The sequence below is a fragment of the Pelophylax lessonae genome (assembly GCF_965119305.1).
Source record: "Pelophylax lessonae genome assembly, chromosome: 4".
NCBI classification, from domain to species: Eukaryota; Metazoa; Chordata; class Amphibia; order Anura; family Ranidae; genus Pelophylax; species Pelophylax lessonae.
This window is the reverse complement of record NC_138771.1, coordinates 147390711-147415249: the sequence shown is the minus strand read 5'-3', so window position 1 is coordinate 147415249 and position 24539 is coordinate 147390711. Positions and strand designations below refer to the sequence as shown.

Genomic DNA, 24539 nt, shown 5'->3' with positions numbered 1-24539 from the left:
GTATAACATTTTCCATTTTTTTTGTGGTATAAATATAAAATTGGCTGAAGTTTAAAGCTTAACCAAATGAGAAGTGACAGAAATAAAACTTGACTTACAAAGACTTTTCTAACTTTATCCCAATTGATTTTGAGAGTGCAGATTAGTTACAAGCACTGTCGGGCGTTTAATGCTGTCTGTCTATGCTAGGGAGATTCATCCTGTCTATCTATCTAGGTGGCTATTTACATTGGTACAGAATGTGAAGGGAAAACTGGATTTTTGTCTTACCGTAAAATCCTTTTCTCTGATGTTCATTGAGGGACACAGCTCCATATCTTCTTTGACCCTTGGGTTATGCTGCTCTCCTTAGGAGTAGGACACTAGGCGCAAAATAATTGTTAACACTTATAGGGCAGTCCCAGGGGGTATACTCCCACTTCCTGCTATAGGACTTCAATTTTGTAACAAGCAGTGCCGGAAGAATAGAGATGTATAGAACTGTTCGCCGGCGAACAGTTCCCGGCCAACTTAGCATGTTCGCGTTCGCCGCTGCCGGCGAACATATGCGATGTTCGGTCCGCCCCCCATAAGACATCATTGAGGCAAACTTTGACCCTGAACTTTACAGTCAGCAGACACATTTCCAGCCAATCAGCATACCTCCCTCCCACACCCTCCCACCTCCTATAAATAAGCAAGGGCAGCATCCATCTTAGATCATTCTGAAGCAGTGTGTGTAGTGAGAGTAGGGAGAGAGCTGCTGCTGCTGCTGCTGCTGCTGTTAAGCTAGGGACAGTTAGTCAGTGTTCCTGGTCTTGCAGTGTTCTTGGTCCACTACTGCTGTAATATCAGCACCCCAAAAAGCCCTTCTAAGGGCTGGTATTTGTGTTTTTTTTTTTATATATATATATATATATATATATATATATATATATATATATATATATATATATATACCTAGCATCCCCAAAAGCCCTTTTAAGGGCTGGTAATTGAGTTGTTTCTTCTTATATATATATATCTATCTATATCTATCTAGTGTCCCCAAAAGCCCTTTTAAGGGCTGGTAATTGAGGATTTTTTTTATTTATATATATACATATATATATATATATAGTGTCCCCAAAAGCCCTTTTAAGGGCTGGTAAGGTAATAGAGTTTTTTCTTTATATATATATCTATATATATCTATTGTACACTGCAGTTGCCTGCCCGCTGTGTGTGAGAGGCCACAGACCTACCACAGACTGTACTGTGTGCACACCACACTCATTTCGGGTGGCACAGGCACAGTACCTTGCATTTTAAAAAATATTTTTTTTTTCCTCTGTCATAATTGCAGTGAGTGCTGTGTCAGGTCCACAGAGTGCACTGTACCCACTGCAGTGCACTGCCCACCACTGATATATATACGGTGGCACAGCATCTTGTTGCAATAAATTGAAAAAAAAAAAATATTTTTTATTATTGCAGTTGCCTGGGCTGCCAGTTACTGTCAGGTCCACAGAGTGTACTGTGCCCACTGCAGTGCCACTGTTTGCCCACCCACCACTGATATATAAGGTGGCACAGCAGCTTGCAAAGTAAAAAAAAATATATTTTTTTTTAATTGCAGTTGCCTGGGTGCCAGTGACTGCTGTCAGGTCCACAGAGAGTGTACTGTGCCACTGCCCACCCACCACTGATATATAAGGTGGCACAGCAGCTTGCAAAGTAAAATAAAATATATATTTTTTAAAATTGCAGTTGCCTGGGTGCCAGTGACTGCTGTCAGGTCCACAGAGAGTGTACTGTGCCACTGCCCACCCACCACTGATATATAAGGTGGCACAGCAGCTTGCAAAGTAAAAAAAAATATATATTTTTTTAAATTGCAGTTGCCTGGGTGCCAGTGACTGCTGTCAGGTCCACAGAGAGTGTACTGTGCCACTGCCCACCCACCACTGATATATAAAGTGGCACAGCAGCTTGCAAAGTAAAAAAATATATATATATTTTTTAAATTGCAGTTGCCTGGGTGCCAGTGACTGCTGTCAGGTCCACAGAGAGTGTACTGTGCCACTGCCCACCCACCACTGATATATAAAGTGGCACAGCAGCTTGCAAAGTAAAAAAATATATATATATTTTTTAAATTGCAGTTGCCTGGGTGCCAGTGACTGCTGTCAGGTCCACAGAGAGTGTACTGTGCCACTGCCCACCCACCACTGATATATATGCCTGCAAGAGAAAAAGCCAGCCGCAGAGAAGCCGTATTCCTGAAAATATAAGAAAAATGCTGTTTTTTAGGGGTTCTGGACATGCTACAGAGCTGAAACTTGACAGGTACACTTTTTAGACCCCCCAGACACTAAATACAAAAAATGACATGCCTGCCTAAAAAAATGCCCGCTAAATGCCTGCAAGAAAAAAAGCCAGCCGCAGAGAAGCCGTATTCCTGAAAATATAAGAAAAATGCTGTTTTTTAGGGGTTCTGGACATGCTACAGAGCTGAAACTTGACAGGTACACTTTTTAGACCCCCCAGACACTAAATACAAAAAATTACATGCCTGCCTAAAAAAATGCCCGCTAAATGCCTGCAAGAGAAAAAGCCAGCCGCAGAGAAGCCATATTCCTGAAAATATAAGAAAAATGCTGTTTTTTAGGGGTTCTGGACATGCTACAGAGCTGAAACTTGACAGGTACACTTTTTAGACCCCCCAGACACTAAATACAAAAAATGACATGCCTGCCTAAAAAAATGCCCGCTAAATGCCTGCAAGAAAAAAAGCCAGCCGCAGAGAAGCCGTATTCCTGAAAATATAAGAAAAATGCTGTTTTTTAGGGGTTCTGGACATGCTACAGAGCTGAAACTTGACAGGTACACTTTTTAGACCCCCCAGACACTAAATACAAAAAATGACATGCCTGCCTAAAAAAATGCCCGATAAATGCCTGCAAGAGAAAAAGCCAGCCGCAGAGAAGCCGTATTACTGAAAATATAATAAAAATGCTGTTTTTTAGGGGTTCTGGACATGCTACAGAGCTGAAACTTGACAGGTACACTTTTTAGACCCCCCAGACACTAAATACAAAAAATTACATGCCTGCCTAAAAAAATGCCCGCTAAATGCCTGCAAGAGAAAAAGCCAGCCGCAGAGAAGCCATATTCCTGAAAATATAAGAAAAATGCTGCTTTTTAGGGGTTCTGGACATGCTACAGAGCTGAAACTTGACAGGTACACTTTTTAGACCCCCCAGACACTAAATACAAAAAATGACATGCCTGCCTAAAAAAATGCCCGATAAATGCCTGCAAGAGAAAAAGCCAGCCGCAGAGAAGCCATATTCCTGAAAATATAAGACAAATGCTGTTTTTTAGGGGTTCTGGACATGCTACAGAGCTGAAACTTCACAGGTACACTTTTTAGACCCCCCAGATGCTAAATCCAAAAAATGACATGCCTGCCTAAAAAAATGCCTGCTAAATGCCTGCAAGAAAAAAAGCCAGCCGCAGAGAAGCCGTATTCCTGAAAATATAAGAAAAATGCTGTTTTTTAGGGGTTCTGGACATGCTACAGAGCTGAAACTTGACAGGTACACTTTTTAGACCCCCCAGACACTAAATACATAAAATGACATGCCTGCCTAAAAAAATGCCCGCTAAATGCCTGCAAGAGAAAAAGCCAGCCGCAGAGAAGCCGTATTCCTGAAAATATAAGACAAATGCTGTTTTTTAGGGGTTCTGGACATGCTACAGAGCTGAAACTTGACAGGTACACTTTTTAGACCCCCCAGACACTAAATACAAAAAATGACATGCCTGCCTAAAAAAATGCCCGATAAATGCCTGCAAGAGAAAAAGCCAGCCGCAGAGAAGCCGTATTACTGAAAATATAATAAAAATGCTGTTTTTTAGGGGTTCTGGACATGCTACAGAGCTGAAACTTGACAGGTACACTTTTTAGACCCCCCAGACACTAAATACAAAAAATTACATGCCTGCCTAAAAAAATGCCCGCTAAATGCCTGCAAGAGAAAAAGCCAGCCGCAGAGAAGCCATATTCCTGAAAATATAAGAAAAATGCTGCTTTTTAGGGGTTCTGGACATGCTACGGAGCTGAAACTTGACAGGTACACTTTTTAGACCCCCCAGACACTAAATACAAAAAATGACATGCCTGCCTAAAAAAATGCCCGATAAATGCCTGCAAGAGAAAAAGCCAGCCGCAGAGAAGCCATATTCCTGAAAATATAAGACAAATGCTGTTTTTTAGGGGTTCTGGACATGCTACAGAGCTGAAACTTCACAGGTACACTTTTTAGACCCCCCAGATGCTAAATCCAAAGAAATTTTTTATTTTTATTTTTTTTTAATTTTTCCAATAATTGGCTCTCTATCAAAAAATTATAATTTTTAAGAACTTTTTTTTGCGTGATCCCTCTCCGGCATGCCACAGTCCAGGTGTTAGTCCCCTTGAAACAACTTTTCCATCACTATTGTGGCCAGAAAGAGTCCCTGTGTGTTTTAAAATTCGCCTGCCTATTGAAGTCTATGGCGGTTCGCCCGGTTCGCGAACATTTGCCGATGTTCGCGTTCGCCGTTCGCGAACGGCGAATTTTAGGTTCGCGACATCACTACGGAAGAATACATAACCCAACTCAACAGAGGGGTGGGTGCTGTGTCCATTAATGAACATCAGAGAAATCCAGTTTTTTCTTTTGTTTATTGACAGACACAGCTCCATATCTTTTTTGACCCTTGGGACATCCCAAAGCAGTGTCAACATGAGGGGTGGGAAAAACACAGCAATAAACATATTTCCCAAAGGGCTAAACCAGGTAAACCAGGAGCTTAACCAGGAACAACTGGAGCTCACCTACCAGGAAAAAAACCCTCAAGAGGCAGGAGCATCTGCAACAGCAGCCTGCAAAACTTTGCGGCCGAACGCAACATCCGCAGATGCTAGTACATCCATCTTGTAAAACTTTGTGAATGTGTGTACAGACGACCAGGTGGCTGCCTTGTAAATCTGGACCACTGACGCCTGATGACGGAAGGCCCAGGAGGCACTAAGCACCCTTGTAGAATGCACCTTAACAGGGAAAGGAGGATCCTGACCCTTGATAGAATAGGCCTGCACCACCGCCTGCCTGATCCATCTGAAAATGGTTGCAGCAGATGCAGCCTGCCCCTTACCAGAATCATCCGTAAGGACAAACAAGGAATCCGATTTGCAAATCAAATCAGTCGCCACCAAGTACACCCTGATGGCCCGAACCACATCCAGGGAATGCAAGAAAATTTCTTTTGGATGTTTCGGCTTAGGATATAATAAAGGCAACACAATGTCTTCATTTAGGTGGAACCCCCGAGACGACCTTAGGAAGGAATGACTGACAGGGACGTAGTACCAATTTGTCCCTGTGAACCACTAAGTAAGGTGACCGATAGGACAATGCAGCCAGCTCTGAGACCCTGCGTGCAGAAGTAATTGCTACCAAGAAAGCCACCTTCTGTGACAGAGTAAGGAGAGGAAGTTCACGAATATTATTAAAAGGTGGTTTTTGAAGGATTGACAGTACCAGATTAGGATCCCACGGAGGCATCGGGGACCTTACCAGAGAAGCCAGATGGCAAACCCCCTGCAGGAAGGTGTGAACCAAGGAATTTGTGGCCAAAGGGCATTAGAAAAAAATTGACAAAGTTGAAATCTGACCCTTGATGGTGCCCAGGGCCAAACGCTGATCTACACCTCTTTGTAGTAACTCCAGCAGACGTGAAACCGAAAAGGAACGGGGGGGAAACTCCCCAAGACTCACGCTAAGTAATGTATGCCTTCCAAACGTGATGATAAATCTTCCTGGAAGTGTACTTCCTTGCTTTTAACCGAGTAGGAATTACCGAATCTGACAACCCTCTGTTCTTCAGTACCTGGCTTTCAATAGCCAACTGCAAAGTAGGATGGAAGATCGGTCCTTGGGACAAAAGATCTTCTCTGAGGATAAGTCACCAAGGGGCATCGGCTACCAGTCTGACCAGGCCTGCGTACCAAGACCATCGAGGCCTTGATTTTGCTTAGAAGTCCCGGCAGAAGCTGTAGCAGAGGAAAGGCATACATTAGACGATTCTGGCCCCATGGGGGCCACCAGAGAATCTGCGGCGTTTGCCAGAGGATCCCAATACCTTGCTACAAACCTCAGAACCTTTTGATTAAGGCGAGAGGCTAACAGGTCCACATCAGGGGTCCCCCACCAGAGACACATTTGTTGAAACAACAGGTGAGGGGACCATTCGTCAGGCCTGCTGACTAAGGTAGTCCGCCTGCCAATTTTCCACCCCTGGAATGTGCAGAGCAGAGAGGGCTGGAACAAAGTATTCTGCCCACCTTAGAATGTAGGACACCCCTGCAGACGATCCTCCACTTGGACAGGCAAAGCCTGATCGTCCAAATTTCCAGGATATTGATTGGTAGGCTGGACTCCTCCCAAGACCAAACTCCCTGGGCCGATTCCGTGCCCAGGACACCTCCCCACCTGGACAGGCTGGTGTCCATGGAAACCACCATGGAGTACAAGGGAAGAAAGGACTTTCCCTGCTGGAGCGCAGGGGTACGGAGTCACCACAGCAAGGATCCCCTTGTACCCTGGCACAACAGGACCAGATTGTCCAGAGACCAAGGATTCTTGTCCCATTTGGTCAAAATCTCCTTTTGCAGAAGTCTAGTATAAAAGTGAGCAAACGGAACCGCCTCGAAGGTGGGAGCCATCAAACCCAGCACCTGCATGCAAGTCCTGAGAGATGATCGGTAGTTGGATAACAGGAGCCGAATCGCATGCTGAAACTTCAGCACCCTAGCTGAGGCTGAATCCAGGGTCAGGCCCAGGTAGTCTAATTTGTTGGATGGAGTCAGAGCTGATTTCTGAAAATTCAGTGTCCAGCTGAACTTTTGCAGAGTTTGCACAGTGATGTCCAAATCGTCCTGTAGGACAGAGGGAGACTCGCAGAAGGTACCCCAGTACCGCAATCCCCCTCTGCCTGAGCAAGGCTAACACCTGGGCCAACAATTTTGTGAACACCCAAGGAGCTGAGGCAAGACCAAAGGGTAATGCCACAAATTAATAGTGCTCCTCGCCTACGGCAAAGCGAAGAAAACGCTGATGCCCGACATATATTGGGATATGAAGGGAAGCATCCTTAATATCGATAGAGGCCAGAAAATCCCCTTGATGAAGGGATTCCACTACCATGCAAATGGACTCCATTCTGGATTTCTGAACTCGCACAAAGTGGTTCAGGGCCTTAAGGTCCAAGATTGGACGGACCTTGCCCTCCTTCCTGGGGACAGTAAATAGGTTTGAATAAAAACCCTAAAAAAAGTTCCAACTCTGGAAATGACTCCTTGTGAGAGCAAATCCTTAACCGCCCCGAGAAGGCCCTGTAGCCGATCCAGGGACAGGCACAGGCTGGAAGGAAAGAACCTTGCCTGAGGCAAGGACCGAAACTCGATCTTGTAACTGGACCGAATCAACTCGTGGACTCATTTGTCTTGAATGAAGGAGGTCCACGGGTCCGGAAAGAAACAAAGACATCCAACCACTCCATGTACGGATGAGGGCGGCCCTTCAGGCAGAGGAGGACTTGTCTGCTGGGCCAGCAGAGCCCGCTTTTGATTTACCAACCCAGGAACCTCCTGAGAATGTATGGGAGGATTTAGAACCCTTGTCCTGTGACCCCACAGGATGAAAGGGCTGCTTGGGGGCCAAGGAGACAGGACCACATTTGCGGCGAGGCTCTCTGCTTTTAGTAACCTGCGGAAGCAAGGTGCTCTTACCTTCTGTGAGACCTTTAATGATCTCTTCCATAGAAACTCCGAACAAGTGGCCCCCCACAAAGTGGAGATCCGTCCGCACCTTTTTGAAAGCCTGGTCCGCAGACCAGCATTTCAGCCAAATCATGCGGCGAAGAGTCACTGCTGTCACAGACACCCTGCAGGCCAAAGGGGCCACATCCAGAGAGGATTTACAGATATACTGTAACCCCTGTATCAACTGATCCGCCAGCTCAGGGGGGATGCTGACCCCCTTCCAAATCCTGGCATAGAAGCTTTTACCATTTCGTCAAGATCTGGGAGTTCAAGGTTATGGCAAACACCGGTAAAAAGGTAGGGGACCAGAGATTCCGCCTTCCGGTCTACAGGGTCTTTAACCACTTTAAGACTGCTCACGTTGCTGCTACTGTAGCACAGTGGCAGCCCTGGGTCCAGCGACGTAGACCTACGTCGCTGGATTCCTGCCTGTCTCAGCAGCGTGCGCGTGCTGCCGGAGGCCCGCTCCCGCTGTGTCTAAAACCGTCTCTCTTCCTCGATCATTGGGGAAAGAGTGAGAAAATCCGCCCGCTTGTGTAAACAAAGCAGGCAGATCTTCTCTGTGACAGACAGGGACAGATCACAGGATTCAGCATAGCTGAACCTGCGATCTCTGTCTCTGTCACAGAATCCCCTCACCCCACACACGTCAGTAAGCATGAGGCACACATTTAACCCCTTGATCACCAACAGTGTTAACCCCTTCCCTGCCAGTGTCATTATTACAGCAACAGTGCGTATTTTTAGCACTGATTACTGTAGTAATGTCACTGGTCCCCCCAAAAGTGTCAAAAATGTCAGTTAGGGGTCCAATCTGTCCGCCGCAATGTCACAGTCCCGCACAAAAATCACAGATCGCCGCCATTACTAGTAAAAAAAAAAAAAAAACAATAAAAATGACAAATCTTTGCCGTAGTTAGTAACTTTTGCGGAAACCAATCAAAATACGCTTATTACGATTTTTTTTACCAGAAATATGTAGCAGAAAACAAATTGGCCTAAAATGTTAAAAAATTTTGATTTGTGCGGTTTTTTTTGGGAATGTTATATATCAGAATGTGAAAAATATTGTTATTTTTTCAAAATTGTCGCTCTTTTTTTCAAAAATTAAAAATCGCACAGGTGATCAAATACCACCAAAAGAAAGCTCTATTTGTGGGGGAAAAGACGTAAATTTTATTTGGGTACAGCGTCGCACGACCGCGCAATTGTCCGTTAAAATAATGAAAATCTTCCGGTCTTAAAGTGGTTAAAAATACGCTCATTGAGAATTTTTTTGTCATAGACATGTAGCTAAATACATTTTGGCCTACATATATTACAAAAATTGAATATATTGGATATTTTTTAACTGTCAAAGTAGAAAATGAAAATCTTTCGCAAAATTTTCGCTATTTTTTTATTAATATCGCAAAAAATAAAAAGCGCAGAGGTGATCAAATACCACCAAATGAAAGCTCTGTTTGTGGGAAAAAGAGGACGTAAATTTTGTTTGGGTACAGCATCGCACGACCGCGCAATTGTCCGTTAAAGTGATGAAAATCGTCCGGTCTTAAAGTGGTTAAACATACGCTCATTGAGAATTTTTTTTGTCAAAGACATGTAGCTAAATACATTTTGGCCTAAATATATGACAAAAATTGAATATATTGGATATTTTTAACTGTCAAAGTAGAAAATGTAAATTTTTTGCAAAATTTTCGCTCTTTTTTTATTAAAATCGCAAAAAATAAAAAGCGCAGAGGTGATATAATACCACCACAAGAAAGCTCTGTTTTTGGGGAAAAAAGGGACATACATTTCGTTTGGGTACAGCATTGCATGACTGGGCAATTGTCAGTTAAATTCGCGCAGTGCCAAGTTGAAAAAAGTGGCCTGGTCATTAAGCAGCCAAATCCTCCGGGGCTAAAGTGGTTAAAAAGACAGAGGCGTCCTCCACTGGTAATAGTGTGACTTTATTTAACCTGGAAACCTGAGAATCCACCACTGGTGGATCTGTCAGTTTCTTTAAGAGCGACTCCTCAAAAGGATACTTCCTAGCTAAACGTTTGGTATCCCAACCATGCGTTTCGGGGAACCCCACTGACTAGCGATAATCTCGTCGAAATAGGCAGGAAAGGGGAACACCTTAGTCACCTTGGATGGTCTGCGGGTACCAAACTATACCGGCGCAGCTGACGCAGCATTAGCTGTGTCCTCCATTTTTAAAGTTTCCAGCACTAATACAATCAGTAAGTCCCGGTTCACATTTCTGCGATGCGGGAACGCTGCGAATATGCAGCGTGATCCCACATCGCATCCGCACCCCTGGCAGTTTACACTGCCATATGCGATACGCAGGGGGTGTCAATTAAAATTTAACGACGCCCCCTGTTGCGATCGCATATCACAGTGCAATCTGCAAGTTCGCACAGAATCGGATCACACTAGTGTGAACCACTATGCGATCCGATTCTGCTTAAAAAAAGGTCATGTGCTTGTTTAGTGCGGATGCGGTGCGAATTCAGCCATACAAACTGTATGGCTGAAATTTGCACCGCACATAATTTAGGAGCAGTGTGCTCCGAATTACATGCACTTTCTGTGATCGCACTAATGTGAACTGGGGCTAACTCCACCAGTGCCTTTTCTTGCGCAGATGTAGTGGAAGAGGAATCATCCTCACTGTCAGAGCACTCCAAGTGCATGGACTGAGACCCTGTGGGGTGACTCACATCTGCAGCGGCCAAATCAGCCTCAGAATCTGAGGATGCAAGTGAAGATGGGGGCGCTTTGTGCCAGGTTTTTTTGAAGAGCCATGTCCACTTTGGACACCATGGCGGACTGAGACCCAGAGGGTCCCACAGCTTCTGAGAGTGGGTCAGGTGGTGACATGTGCTCTAGGGACTCCATAGTAACCTGGGGACCGCCAGCAATAGCTGTACAAAAAAGCTGTAAAAACGCTGTAAAACCTACTTCTGCACCGATGGCACCACAGGTTCCAGTGCACCAAGCAGCGCTGCTATAGCAGAAGAGGGAGTATGTATAGCCCCAGGGACTCACCACCACCAACTTAGGAGGGACAGAGAGTGCCAAGCTGCCTGCTGCATGCCGATCAGAAAGGAAGAGGAAGCGGAAGTACCGCCACTAGGGCCCACCGCTGAGCACCGCTTCATTCGGCTAAGAAAATGGCTATTGCATTGATTTAGATGGGAAACCAATAAAACATGTACACCAGACTACACAAACATGGCCGCCATGCTCCCATGCAGTCAGCCATGCATGATTTCTGAGACCCTTTAGGTACTTAAGCCCAGCAAGGGGGGCTTATCCAGGGACCCCCCAGGACATTTTTTCCCATAAAAATGGCAAATAGAGCCGCCGCAGCACGCTCCTTCCCCCCCCCCCCTAGCCACAGCTCACCTTACACCCCACACAAAGGACAGTACAGCCACTCCAGAAGTGGGGACTAGGGGGGTGGTTGTCAGTGCAGGGGAACCCTGCTAGTTAGGAGGGGGTGCCATTAAGATAGGAAGGACACATGGGAGTTCTACCAACCCAGGGAGGGACACACGTCCACCCCGAAATTTCCCAGAGGGTAGAGGGGACACTACTCACCACACCTTGGGACTGGCAGGCACCACTCCGGGTAGACCACCTCCCCATTTTGAAATGGGGGGGGGTGCTGCGGGCCAGAGGTAAGCTGCGACTCAGGCCACGACCAGGTCGTGTGCATCCTCGCGAGGTGTTTCAATCGCAGGCCAGCTCCCGTCCAGTGGGGCTATGTCGCGGCTGACCTAGCGTGGAGCTGCAGTCTGCATGTACTCGCTGGCCAGACTGGGAAGACCGTAAGTATCTAGAATATTCAGTGCGTCACCCAGTCCGGCAGTTGATTGTAGTTCTCACTGGAACACACTTGATTGTAGAAAGAAAACCACAAAAGGAAAAAAAAGTTCAGTTGAAAAAGGAAAAAATGCTAGGACCAAAGATCCTAGCAGGGAGCTAGGTCCTTACTCCTGACTAGGCAGAAAAAACTGAAGCCCTATAGCAGGAAGTGGGAGTATACCCCTGGGACTGCCCTATAGGCGTAGTCAATTCTTTTCCGCCTAGTGTCCTACTCCTAAGGAGAGCAGCATAACCCAAGGGTCAAAAAAGATATGGCACTGTGTCCGTCAATTAACAAAAAATAAATCTATAATTTTTAGTTGTCACCAGAACAGGAATATGGAGGAAATCTTCCAATGGGGACTTTAATTTGCATTAAAACTTTCTAAGAGGGGATTTCCCTAAGTTTGCAGAGATTTCCCCTCACTTCCTGTTGTGTGTGCAGGAAAAAAGTGAAGGGAAATCTCCCCAATGGGCATAGATGGAAAAATAAAACTGGGAGGAATTTTAACCAATCTATTTTGTACTTCGTACTGCTGGGCAGACTCTCCTTTGTTTCCAATTTCAGAGTTTCTACGAGTTCAGTATCCAGATATCGTCACCAGGGAGAAGCTTGCAGCAAACACAGAACTTCCTGAGGTTACCATAAGAGTGCGTACATTTAAAGGAGATGTAAACGCTAACTGAATGACATTTCGTTTGCCAAGGCATGGTGTATCATACAACATAACAATTGCCATTTTTTTTTTTTAAAACAAAACACTTGTTTCACTTTTGTTTAATTCTTTGATGCATCCCAGTGCTGTTGATCTTCTGCATCAACTTCATGTCTACATACATGCACTTGTGATTGATGGCTGCATGGATGATAGTCACATCAGTGGACCATGCTTACATAATGTGTTTCAAAAAACACTCCTTTAGATGCCTGTGTGATATATTGACAACACAGGAAGACAACAGGGACACATTGACAGAGCGTTGTTGCCCTATTACAGGAAGTGCCTGAACAAGTACATTTATGGCAGGGTCATTAGATATTGTTTTAACGAAAGAGGCAGATTTAGAGTAGTTAAACATTACTGTTAAAATTACATTAACAGGTTGTATATTAAATGTGATTTTAATGATTCAGTTTGCATAAATACCAATTAGGAAAATTTTTTTCCCTAAAAATATGTAGAAAAAGGATTCAGGTATGCAAATAAATAGAATTATTGTTAAGTTATCGAACAGATACTGACACTGCTAAATTTGTCATGGGTATCTAGGCATCAAAGGCATTATTAACTTTAATAGTACTATAGTAGTAGTAATAATAATAATACATTTAACAAGTATAATAATTAATTTTGCTATTGCTTATAAAATGTAATCTTCATTATCATCAAAGCTGAATTTCCAACAGTGTTTGCAAAACATGGCTATTGTAATGATGACATTACCTTATTACGTATACTATGCATACCCTTTTTAAAAAATAGCAACACCAATATCTTACTATGCAAGCATAGTTTGCAAAAATCTGTCATGTGTTTGCAATTCAACAACCACCAAATTAAGCATTTGGTCCATAACTTGGCACTCTTATTAACATGTGAAATATTAACATTTTTAAAAAAACCTAATTCACCACATCATTAATTGGACAAAAACATATCAGGAATAACATGTCATCCAGAAATGTGCTCAGCAACATCTGTATTTAACAAGGTATCCTTCTAAAATTTGTTTCACTCTTCTCAGATTTGGTTTTCCAATCGAAGAGCAAAATGGAGACGTGAAGAGAAGGTGAAGAGGATTGTGCAACTTTCAGGTGGCTCAGGTAAATTTTATCCATTTGGTTGTTTAAAAAAGTAGACAACACCAAAGATGAGAGATGTTACAATAAAATGCATTCCATGTGCTACAGTTCACTAAATAAAAAGGACCTATCTGCAAAAGAAAATGTAAAAAGTAGAATCTAAGAAGATTTGTTTGCCTGGATTATACTGTATCCTTTTCCAATGATGGGTGCTTAGTCTGAATTACTGGCATATGAAAATTTAGATTTTAGACCAGTCATTGACAGCAAATCTAACACTGGTTACATCTTAGCGAATGTTACTGTAACTAAGATTTCCCACTGAAAAATGTGAAACCCAAGATACAGAGCAAAATCAAGGAATGTCTTGATGATACAAATAGGTAAATTCAGAAGGTGGATGAATGTTAGAGAGTGCTTAAAGCTAAACTCTGGGCAAAACAAAAACACTTTAAAAACATTATTTTTTTTTTTACTTACATATAGTAGTTCCTTTATGAGGATAATCCAAGTTTTTGTCTTGTGACATCATCACAGGACCCCCTTCCAGATCTCTGCAGCAGTAGAAAGTTGGAGGAATTAGCATGGTGCCCTATACGTCTTCCCGTACATAGTAGACATGTCCTTCCAGATGAAAGATACAGCTTTTGTGGGTGATCCCCTGTCAATGTTCTCCAAGGAAACTTTCCACAACAGAACATATACTCACAACACCACAAGTCCAGCTGACACTTTCTGGTCCTTAAAAACTGTGTCCCCGTTAGCCCTGCAGACTAACCGAAAACAAGTGTTTTTCAGCCTGCTCCAGCACTCAAAAAAGTAACTGCGCTGTTTGGCTGTGGCTGAGAAAAGCAGGATTTGTCTTCTGTCAGATTGCTACTGTTCTTCCCTGATGGAGTGTGCAGCATCTGTAGTTGGCTGTATATCAACATGAAACACTAACAGCTATGCCCAAGGTAACAGAATAGCGATCTGGCTGCAAACAAAGCCTGCCTTTCCCTATCTTTGTGCAGAGTTTATATATCCAAATAATGGGGTCGCTTGTTAAAGACACCGCATGCCCAATTTTAGCATATTTATGTTTGATCTCACTGGATTTGTAAGATGTCACACCCATAAATAATATTATTTTTGTTAAAATTATAGTTTTATTTGATGTATTAATAAAGACACTAATTAATAATTATTAAGTATTAAGTATTATTAAGTACTAATTAAGTTTAGTTTATTTTAAGTTTAATTAATTATATTAAGTATAATAATTAAGTATTATTAATGTATTAATAGGGACACTAGTACTCCCAACAATATGTTGTTACAGCATTATGAACAGTGTGCAATCCACATATACTACCCTTAAGAATTCCCCTAAACAGCTATTATGTTCTGAGAAGAGGAAAATATCCTTTCAGAATATGCTGATAATCATTACAAAGTTGGAGGGTATTAGTTTCTTTGACATATTTCCCACAATAAATCAGTTTCTTCAGAAATATGGGACATGTATTGGAGAAGAAAGGAAGGCAAAACCTGTTTAATTTTAATAGACCCACCTAAAGTAAAGAAAAACTACATGGGGTTACTGAGGGGACTGGCCCCCTTGCTTCACATGCAGCAGACAGAGGTGTTTAGTCCCCTGGACAGGAGACGCTGGGGAGAAAGCCTCTGAAGAGTGACTTCAGGAGATAACTCAACATTGCAAAAGAAAATATTTTATAATAGGACAATAGGAGATGCTATCTCAGATGCAAAACTGACCTCTATACTAATATAATACTCCTCAGCAAACATTTCAGGACAACATGGCAATGAATAGAAGAACTCTCCATCCAATAATTAAAGTGGTTGTAAAGCCACTTTGTTCTCTTCATATAATCCCCAGTAATAGATAACATTATGTGCCCCAGTGTATGTGCTTTTTTAAAAAAAGAAATGCAGTTTTATACCTTATTTCAGAGCGCCTCTTGGCGCTCACGTGACTTCCACACGCTCTCCTCTCCCAATCTAAGAAATACAGTGGGAGGGGCTAAGAGTCCCCCGCTGATGTCAGCCTGGAGGAGGGGAGGAGAGGAGGAGAGCGGCGGGCGGTCACTTGATCACTGAGCAGCGCTTTGAAATAAAGTATAAAACTGCATTTTTTTATAAAGCACATACACTGGGGCATATTTCAGTTTACAGAGGGGAGGGCAGCACCAGGCAGGATCAACCAGGTATTTTAGATGATACAATGGGGCAAATTTACACAACACAAGCACTGTGCTGTTAATAATGTTTTTAAGAAACCGCAAGGTAACAACCGCTTTAAGGATACAAATTATTACTTGTATAATTTCATTAAAAAATCCAATATTTAAAAAGCCAGGAGAACAAAGATGGGAGGCGAAATGTGCAAGTGAGAGGGGTGCCATATTCAGTTTACTCTTCTGATATTAAAACATGCAAAAAGACCTAAACCAGCCAATTTGAATGTTCAAAAGGCAATCCCTGGAATTCAGAAAGTCTGGCACAGACAGATTTTGCTAGTCTGTGTCTTGTGTGCATTCTAAAAGTGGTGCAGCATGCGCCAAATTCATGTACCTGTCTAGAATGGACGCGAGACACTTTTGCAAAATCTATCTGCGCCAGGGTCTCTCTGTACGCCAAAAAGAGTTGGTCTTAATTAGATCCACTTTTATAAGTAACAAACTGTCGGTATTTTATTTTGAATTTGTCACATTCATTGCACCACAATGTAAAAGTTGCGCATTTTATAACTACCTGAATTTGGCACATGGTTGCTGTCAGAACCAAAAGTGTTAAAAATGCTTTATGAATATGGTGCAGTGCATTACCAAGAGCGAATAATGCCAGAAAAGTAATGCAGCAGCTTTATTGAATACCCCCCAATGTGCTTTGGCTTTAAAGTGGGCGTAACCTCCCATGTATGATTTTTACCTATAATAAGGCTTACCTTAAATATCAAGATATTTACTTTAGATGCAGTCGGTGACATCACCAGTGCATGCATTCTGAAGGAACGGCATACCTGTGCCGTTCCTTCAGAGCCGTACCGTAAACAGCAACTGCAGCACATGAGCAGGAGTGACATCATCACCAGCTCGGCCATTCATTTCGCCGAAGGCCGTGAACCCAGAAAGAAAACTGGGTGAAGATGGAAGTGCCTTCAATGGTGACAGCGCTGCAGGGCTTTGTTTTCTGGTAAGTCTATCATAATGTGCTAGTATGTGATGCATACTAGCACACATTATGACAAAGTAGTTGTAAAGTCAGAAGGTTTTTTTATCTTAATGCATTCAATGTGTGCAGCTTCCGCCCTCAGCCCCCCTAATACTTACCTGAGTCCTATCTCGATCCAGTGATGTCCACTGTCCAAAACTCTCCCTCCTGTTTGGTTGAGACACAACACCGGCGCCATTGGCTCCTGCTGCTGTCAACCAGAGTCAGTTAGCCAATGAGGAGAAAGAGTGGCGTGGTCAAACCACGGCTCCGTGTCTGAATGGATACACAGAGTTGTGGCTCAGCTCAGGTGCCTCCATAGCAAGCTGCTTGCTGTGGGGGAACTCAAAAGGAGGAAGGAGCCAGAAGCGCAGATGAAGGACCTGAGAAGAGGAGGATCTGGGCTGCTCTGTGCAAAACCACTGCACAGAGCAGATAACTAAAACATCTTTGCTATTTTTATAGTAATAAAAACTGAGACTTTACAATCACTGTTGCATCTGAGGCAGTTTAGGGATTGGATTGCTGTTCTGCAAGGTTCCAGAAGCTGCAGTGCTGGGACCTAGAAGCAGCCTGGATCTGACTGCAAGCTTTCTTCAAAGGATCTGGTCTCCCTCACAGATTCTTTTCCGAAGGAAGATGGAAGGGGGCAGCTGTCTTGGGGGACTTGTCAGTACAGACCCTAAAAGTGATCCCTGTGACTGTATAGCGCTCTGAAGATTGCACTGGGTAACAGCATTTATACTTTGGAACAAGTTAACTAGATGCCAGCCAGGGGCTTTTAAACTAGGAGACGGGGGGGAGGGCTCAGAAGTAGAGTCAGTCAGGAGGGAGCAGAGGACTGAAGGCAGCTGTAGGGTCAGCAGCGACAGTAGGTCCACAATGTCAATTGGCAGGTCTGTGCGGCAAAATCTCAGACCAAACAGGAATAAACATAACCGCCAATTGCGCTTAACTTCCGTAAAACTAAGAGGGGTATATGCTAATGCCAGGAGCCTAGCTAATAAAATGGATGAGTTGGAAATATTGGTACATGAGGAGGACATAGACCTTGTGGGAATAACAGAGACTTGGTTCGACCCCTCACATGACTGGCTGGCCAATATCCAAGGGTAGTCGGTGTACCGGAAGGACAGGGTAGGAAAAAGAGGGGGAGGGGTATGTCTCTATGTCAAGAACAATATAAAGGTGATAGAAAGGAGTGACATTACGGATTGGATGAGCATGGATTTAGAATCTGTGTGGGTTGAACTCCATAGGGAAGGAGAAAAGGGGAAAGTAATTGTGGGGGTTTGCTATAGGCCACCTAACCAAGGGGAGGAGGTAGAGCTGGAATTCTTAGCACTAATGAGTAAAGTGGCAAAATTGGGATCAGTCATCATATTGGGGGACTTCAATTATCCCGACATTGACTGGGACGAGGGGACTACACACTCACAGAAGGCCCGCCTATTCACGGAAACCTTACTGGATAATTACATGTCACAGTTGGTGGATTTCCCTACCAGAGAAAATGCAGTCCTGGATCTATTGCTCACTAATGACCCAGACCTAATCTCGGAGGTAGGAGTCCAGGACAACCTGGGCTCTAGCGATCACAGGATGATCACATTTAGTATAAATAACAATATAACAAGGCAAGTGGGGAACATAAGAACCCTAAACTTCAGAAGGGCAAACTTTCCAAAATTGTACTCATTGATGGAAAGGGTAAACTGGGACCAAACCCTGGGATCCCTGACCACAGAGGAAAAATGGGAATGCTTTAGGAACATATTAGGCAAAGGCATCTTCAAGTGCATTCCTATGGGAAATAAATTTAGAAGAGACAAAGCCAAACCTGGCTGGTTAAACCGTAGCGTCAAAAAACTTATTAGGGGAAAAAAATTGGCCTTCAAGAAGTATAAATCAGAGGGCACAGTATCGACTTTCGAGCAATACAAGGAGGCAAATAAGAAAAGTAAACAAGAAATCAAGATGGCTAAAATCAACTTTGAGAGACAAATAGCGGAGGATAGTAAAAAAAACCCAAAGAAATTCTTTAAATATATCAACAGCAAAAAAACTAGGGCAGAGCATATTGCACACATAATTAACAATAATGGGAGGATGGTTACAGAGGACACTGAAAAAGCAACCGTGCTGAATGCTTTTTTCTCGTCAGTCTTTACACAGGAAACGGAGGGGTACACTGACCATGACTGTATGGTTAGTAGTAATACACAGGACTTGCCACTATGGCTAACAGAGGGTGAAATCAGGGAAAGGCTGGATAAACTTAACACAAACAAATCACCAGGCCCGGATGGCGTACATCCGAGAGTACTCAAGGAACTCAGTAAGGTTATATCCAGACCACTGTTCCTGATCTTTTCTGACAGTATTAGGACAGGACATGTACCAGGGGATTGGAAGAAAGCTAACGTGATTCCGATATTCAAAAAGGGCCAGAGGCATATCCCGGGAAATGATAGGCCTGTCAGTTTGACATCAATAGTATGTAAACTTCTGGAGGGGATGATAAGGGACTATATCGTAGAGTTTGCTAAAGACAACAACATCATCAGCAGTAATCAGCACGGGTTTACAAATGGGCGTTCTTGTCAAACCAATCTATTAACATTCTACGAGGAGGTGAGCTGTGAGCTAGATAGGGGGAGACCAGTGGATGTGGTGTACTTGGATTTCGCTAAGGCGTTTGATACAGTTCCCCACAAGCGCTTAATTTATAAAATAAGGTCTGCAGGTATCGACAGCAGGGTTTGCTCTTGGATACGGAATTGGCTTAAAGGGCGTGTCCAAAGGGTGGTAATAAACAGCGCATACTCAGACTGGTCTGAGGTTGTAAGCGGGGTGCCCCAGGGCTCAGTCCTGGGACCAACCTTGTTCAATTTATTTATAAACAACATTGAGGTCGGGATCAGTAGTTCAATATCAGTTTTTGCAGATGACACAAAATTGGCCAGGGCAATAACTGCACAGCATGAAGCAGATATCCTACAGAATGACCTGGACAAAATTACAGAGTGGGCAACGACATGGCAAATGAGGTTTAACGTGGAGAAGTGTAAGGTTTTGCACTTGGGGACTAAAAACATAAAAACACAATACACGTTAGGAGGGGAACCCTTGGGGGAATCAAAAATGGAGAAGGATCTGGGAGTCTTGGTTGATGATAGATTAGGCAACAGCATGCAATGTCAAGCGGCAGCTGCCAAAGCCAGCAGAATATTAGCATGCATAAAGAAAGGGATGTATTCCAGAGATAAGACTATAATCCTTCCACTTTATAAAACTCTGGTCCGACCGCATCTGGAGTATTCTGTCCAGTTCTGGTCGCCAGTCCTCAGGAGGGATGTGTTGGAGCTGGAGAGAGTCCAGAGAAGGGCAACTAAACTAATTAGGGGATTGGAGCACCTTGACTATGAAGAGCGTCTACAATCGCTCGATTTATTCTCCCTGGAGAAGAGACGTCTGAGGGGGGACATGATAGCAATTTATAAATATCTTAATGGGGATCCCAGCTTAGAAAAAAAGCTGTTCATTCGAAGGGATTGCATGAGGACTCGAGGGCATACAATGCGATTAGAGGAGAAGCGTTTTAACCTCTGGGGGGTTCTTTACTGTTAGGGCTACAAGATTGTGGAATTCTCTACCACAAGAGGTGGTTTCTGCGGGTAGTATGGTGGCTTTCAAAAGACTCTTAGACTTACATCTCAAGGATCAGAACATTCAGGGGTATGTGAGATGATTACAGCCACACACACCTACACAGGTTGAACTGGATGGACTATTGTCTTTATTCAACCTCACCTACTATGTAACTATGTAACTATGATTTGACCCTAAATGGTCTTCTGCTGTGACTAAGAGCCGGTTCACACTAATCCGACTCAAAGTTGCCCCGACTTTGCCAAAAAATAGTGCAGGAACCTTTTTCTAAGTCGGAGTGACTTGAGTCGCTCTGATTAGAACGGTTTCATTGCACAGCATTGGGAGCTACTTGTCAGGCGACCAAGTCACCTGACAAGTCGGAGTAGTGTGAATCGGCTCTTAGACTGTTCATTGTTCACATTTGCTTAAGGAGAAGTCTGTCCTGTTTTTGCTCAGTACTAGTCAATTTAGAGTATCTTATGCCCTAATGCTTCTGTTATAAGTTTTACCAGCAAAAAATTATAAAAAGACAAACCCCCTAGACTGTTTATTGGAGCCAAAATGAATGGAATGTTGCTTGGGAGACTATCGGCCTCTGAATTGCTTGGGAAATAACTCATAGGCTCCTGCAGGGGTAGCACTACACTTTTTAAAGTGGTTCTGGTGGAAAAATCAAACCTTTATTGCGCCTTCTTTGCTGAAACATAGATAAACTGTTCTGTATATATTCTTAGTGGGATGACCCACAATCATAATAAATGCGACTATAATGTCAAACATATTAACACGTTTTGTCAAACATATGAACAAGGAGCAGGACATTGTATGCAATGAGCCATGCTTCTTTCTGACCCTGAAACCAAAAAAGCTTGTGGCAAACATAAATATTTTAAATATATCATGATTTGTAAGTGTAGGTGCATATGGGTTTGTGGGCCCCCTAAGACCCATCTGCCACAGCTGCCTACTGAATTAGCTTGAACAAGAGACAGAGTTGTTCTTGAACTCCCTGTCTTCGTGGCATTATGTAATCTATGAACAGTGCTTCCAGATGTACTGTACATGGGGAATTGACTGTTTTGCCAAGTACAGTAGGAAAATTTTCAGTATTCAAATGCTTTCCACTACAATAGACTTGGAAAAACAGTCAAGCACTAGAGTACACTTCAGGAGGTACTGCTTTTGGTGTTCAATAAACTTTAGTGGTAATCATAGGAGGGGCACTCCAGCTCCAATTCAAGCTGTGCTGACTGCAGTCAGAGCATACTTGCCAACTGTCCCTTTTTTCCAGGGACAGTCCCGGCAAAAAGGAGCCTGTCCCGGGTAATTTACATTGTCCCTGGAAGCGCCTGTTAATCGGGCTGCCCATAAATGTTACACAGAAGCAGTGTAGCTGAATTTGAGACTTATTCCAACCTCTGCTACTTTGGCCTTAAGTTTGAAATTCCCTTTTCAGTTTCCTGTAATTCTCTCTATATTGAGCAGACCCTATAATCTGATAAGTAGACGGAGTGGGCGGAGCTTCATGGAAGTGGGTGTGGTCAGTAATTGATAGCTGTGCGGCAAAGTGTCCCTGTAAATTTTTTTCAAATGTTGGCAACTATGTCAGAGGCAGGTGGGACTTGGGCATTCTACAAAGGCACATGTATTCTTACCTTTCTTCTACTGGATTTTTCATTCTCACCTATATTATCTTTGTGCTTGAAATGACATGCCACCAAAAAAAACTCCAGCCAATAGTAGGCATGTGGTTAAGAATGGCTTAGTGATAGCTTTAAATTTCAGAGGAGCCTGATAATATTTTATTTTTATAGTAATGCATTCTAGTTGCACTTTGCAATGACTAGATTGTGCTAAAAGTGACTTTACTGTAAAATCACATTCTGTGGATGTAATTATAATGTGTATGGTGCTAAGATGCTGTTGTCTAATGTTTCTTAACAGGTTCACGTTGTGAAGTGATTTTTCCGCCTTTTACAAGTCTAACGCTTGGTTTTACACCTTATTCCTCAATGTTGAACAGCTGTCTGTCACCTCAGGTAATAAAAGTTGACAGTCAAAACATTTTATCTTTAAAAACTTACATTGATTCTTTACTGAGACACACATGGACTTTACCATTGCTCCCTTCCTTCAGAAAATGCTAGTTGCCTGGCTATTCTGTTACCACAATGCCTTCAGTACTTTCATGGTCACTGTCATGGAACAAGTGTGTAGATCAGATTATTCAAAGTAAAGCCAGAGATCTTTATCTGCATGCAAGTCCTGGTTTAGTGAACAAAATATTGAAGTCAGAGGGTCAGCATGACAGCCAGGCAACTATAGATTGCAGAATGGGAAGTGGGTGATGGCTGCCTCCATGTTTTTTTTAAAACCGAACTCCAGGCACAAAAACATATTTAAATGCATTCCTCTATAGCCACATGAGATATATATCTATTTTGCCTGCATCTAATACTTTTGCAAACCCAGATAATACTATATAAAAAGTAGCAGTGACATGATCCTTGTGCTGCCCATAGCTTGTGCAGAGAGAAGAGCTGTGGAAGGGATCCAGCAGATCCACCCACTGCAGGCTGAGTGCAGAAAATGAATGCACACAGGAAGTTTTCGTTCAATCCATCGGGCTGAATTAATAAAAAAGTACAGAATGCCTTACAAACACTTCCTATCAGGGGAGGGCTGCCAGCCTTAGGCCTAGGGGGCAAGTCCAGTCAAGTGGCCCATTGAACCATCGAATCCATTCACCATCCATGCCCACCTGGTTTTATAATGGATATTGATGGTATGAAGAAAGACAAACATGATGCAATGTGGTAACATCATTCAATGTTAATAGCAACAAAGGAGGTTTAAAAAAAAATTAAAGACATCATGCCAGGTGGGGCCTAGGAAGCTCCTGTCTGGTGGAGATCACTCTGCCTGACAGGGAAGTGACTGTGTTAGTATTGTGCTGGCCGGGTGCAGGAATGTACTTTGCACACTCATACCGCTCCGCTGCAGCTCTGCAAATATAACATTGTGTAGCGGCGACCAGCAGCTGTAGCTGTATACAGTGTCTGGCCCCTACATTAATCCAGCCATGAGTGCGGCCTTTTTACCCAGCATCAGTGCGGCCCGGGGGGGGGGGGGGGGGGGCGATTGCCACCCTGCCCCCCTTCCCAGTCCTCCCCTGCTTCCTATGCTAGTGCAGCAACCTCCCCGCTGAGATATTGTGTTCTAACAGGGGGACTGCCCCCCCTCCCCCCCAACCCCCTGCCTGAACACACTGATCAGCGCTCACAGCCACCGGCTGTGAGCGCTAAGCAGATGCCTGTTTTCCAGCATGCTCATTCGACACTTTCCGAAAGTCAGCCAGTTTCTGCCAAACTGACTGTTTTTGGCCCGTGTGCACCCAGCTTAAGGGTGGCTGGATACAAGGAGAGAAGGCAGCAGTGAAGTTTCTCATTGAATTACTACACAGGTGTGGAAAAAATGCACACAAAGATTTAAGTGAATACACATGCATATTTTATTTAGACAATATTTGCCTATCTTGGTTTTGGAATTAATCCTAAATTACATGTAGAGTTTTGCTATGCATTATTTAATGGGAAATTTGGGCAAAAAGAACATTAAGGGCAGGCTGTAGTGACTGCCCATGGGCCTAACTAATGAAAGATTCAGCAAGATCATACATGTGCTTTTGGCCTTATTTAGAAAAAGGGAACACGTACTTGAGCCTTATTATAATGGTAAAATATCACATACATATTTGCCCTAAATAGATATAAGTCATCCAACGGAAGTAAATGTGTCATCCAATTAGAAGAGGTTAGAAGATATTGTGAACTTACCAACACTATATATAATAACTGTCTTTGTAACGTACACCATATTCCTGCTTTTTCATAGAGAGAGGCAACAGTGAATACTGCATCCTTTGGACCAGACAGAATCGCACCATATAAGTGTCACCCTAGTGCTTCCCCACCATTCACAGGAGAAGAGGCTCCAAGTAAGAGTTGTGCCTAATGAGAAATAGAGGCTTGTGAAAACCAAGCCAATCTATCGTGCTCCAATGTATCTAATTGAGTAACTAGTAATAATGGAAGGGACTGCAATAGATTCTTGTTTATAGCAGAAAGTAGAAAAGAGAAAATCTGAAGTTCAGAAACACAGAATTTTTCC

At 43.3% G+C, this 24539-nt stretch overlaps 1 protein-coding gene across 1 annotated transcript in view; it reads left to right on the top strand.

The window, feature by feature from the left end:
* The window catches only part of PAX4 (paired box 4), a gene marked incomplete at both ends in the record, with an annotated part of 93930 nt that overhangs the window by 24593 nt on the left and 44798 nt on the right, over positions 1-24539 (top strand). Inside the window, 4 exons of the mRNA XM_082256298.1 lie at positions 12264-12346; positions 13442-13520; positions 22314-22408; positions 24264-24366. Coding sequence (XP_082112424.1) covers positions 12264-12346; positions 13442-13520; positions 22314-22408; positions 24264-24366 — 360 coding nt within the window. The remainder of the gene's footprint in view (positions 1-12263; positions 12347-13441; positions 13521-22313; positions 22409-24263; positions 24367-24539) is intronic.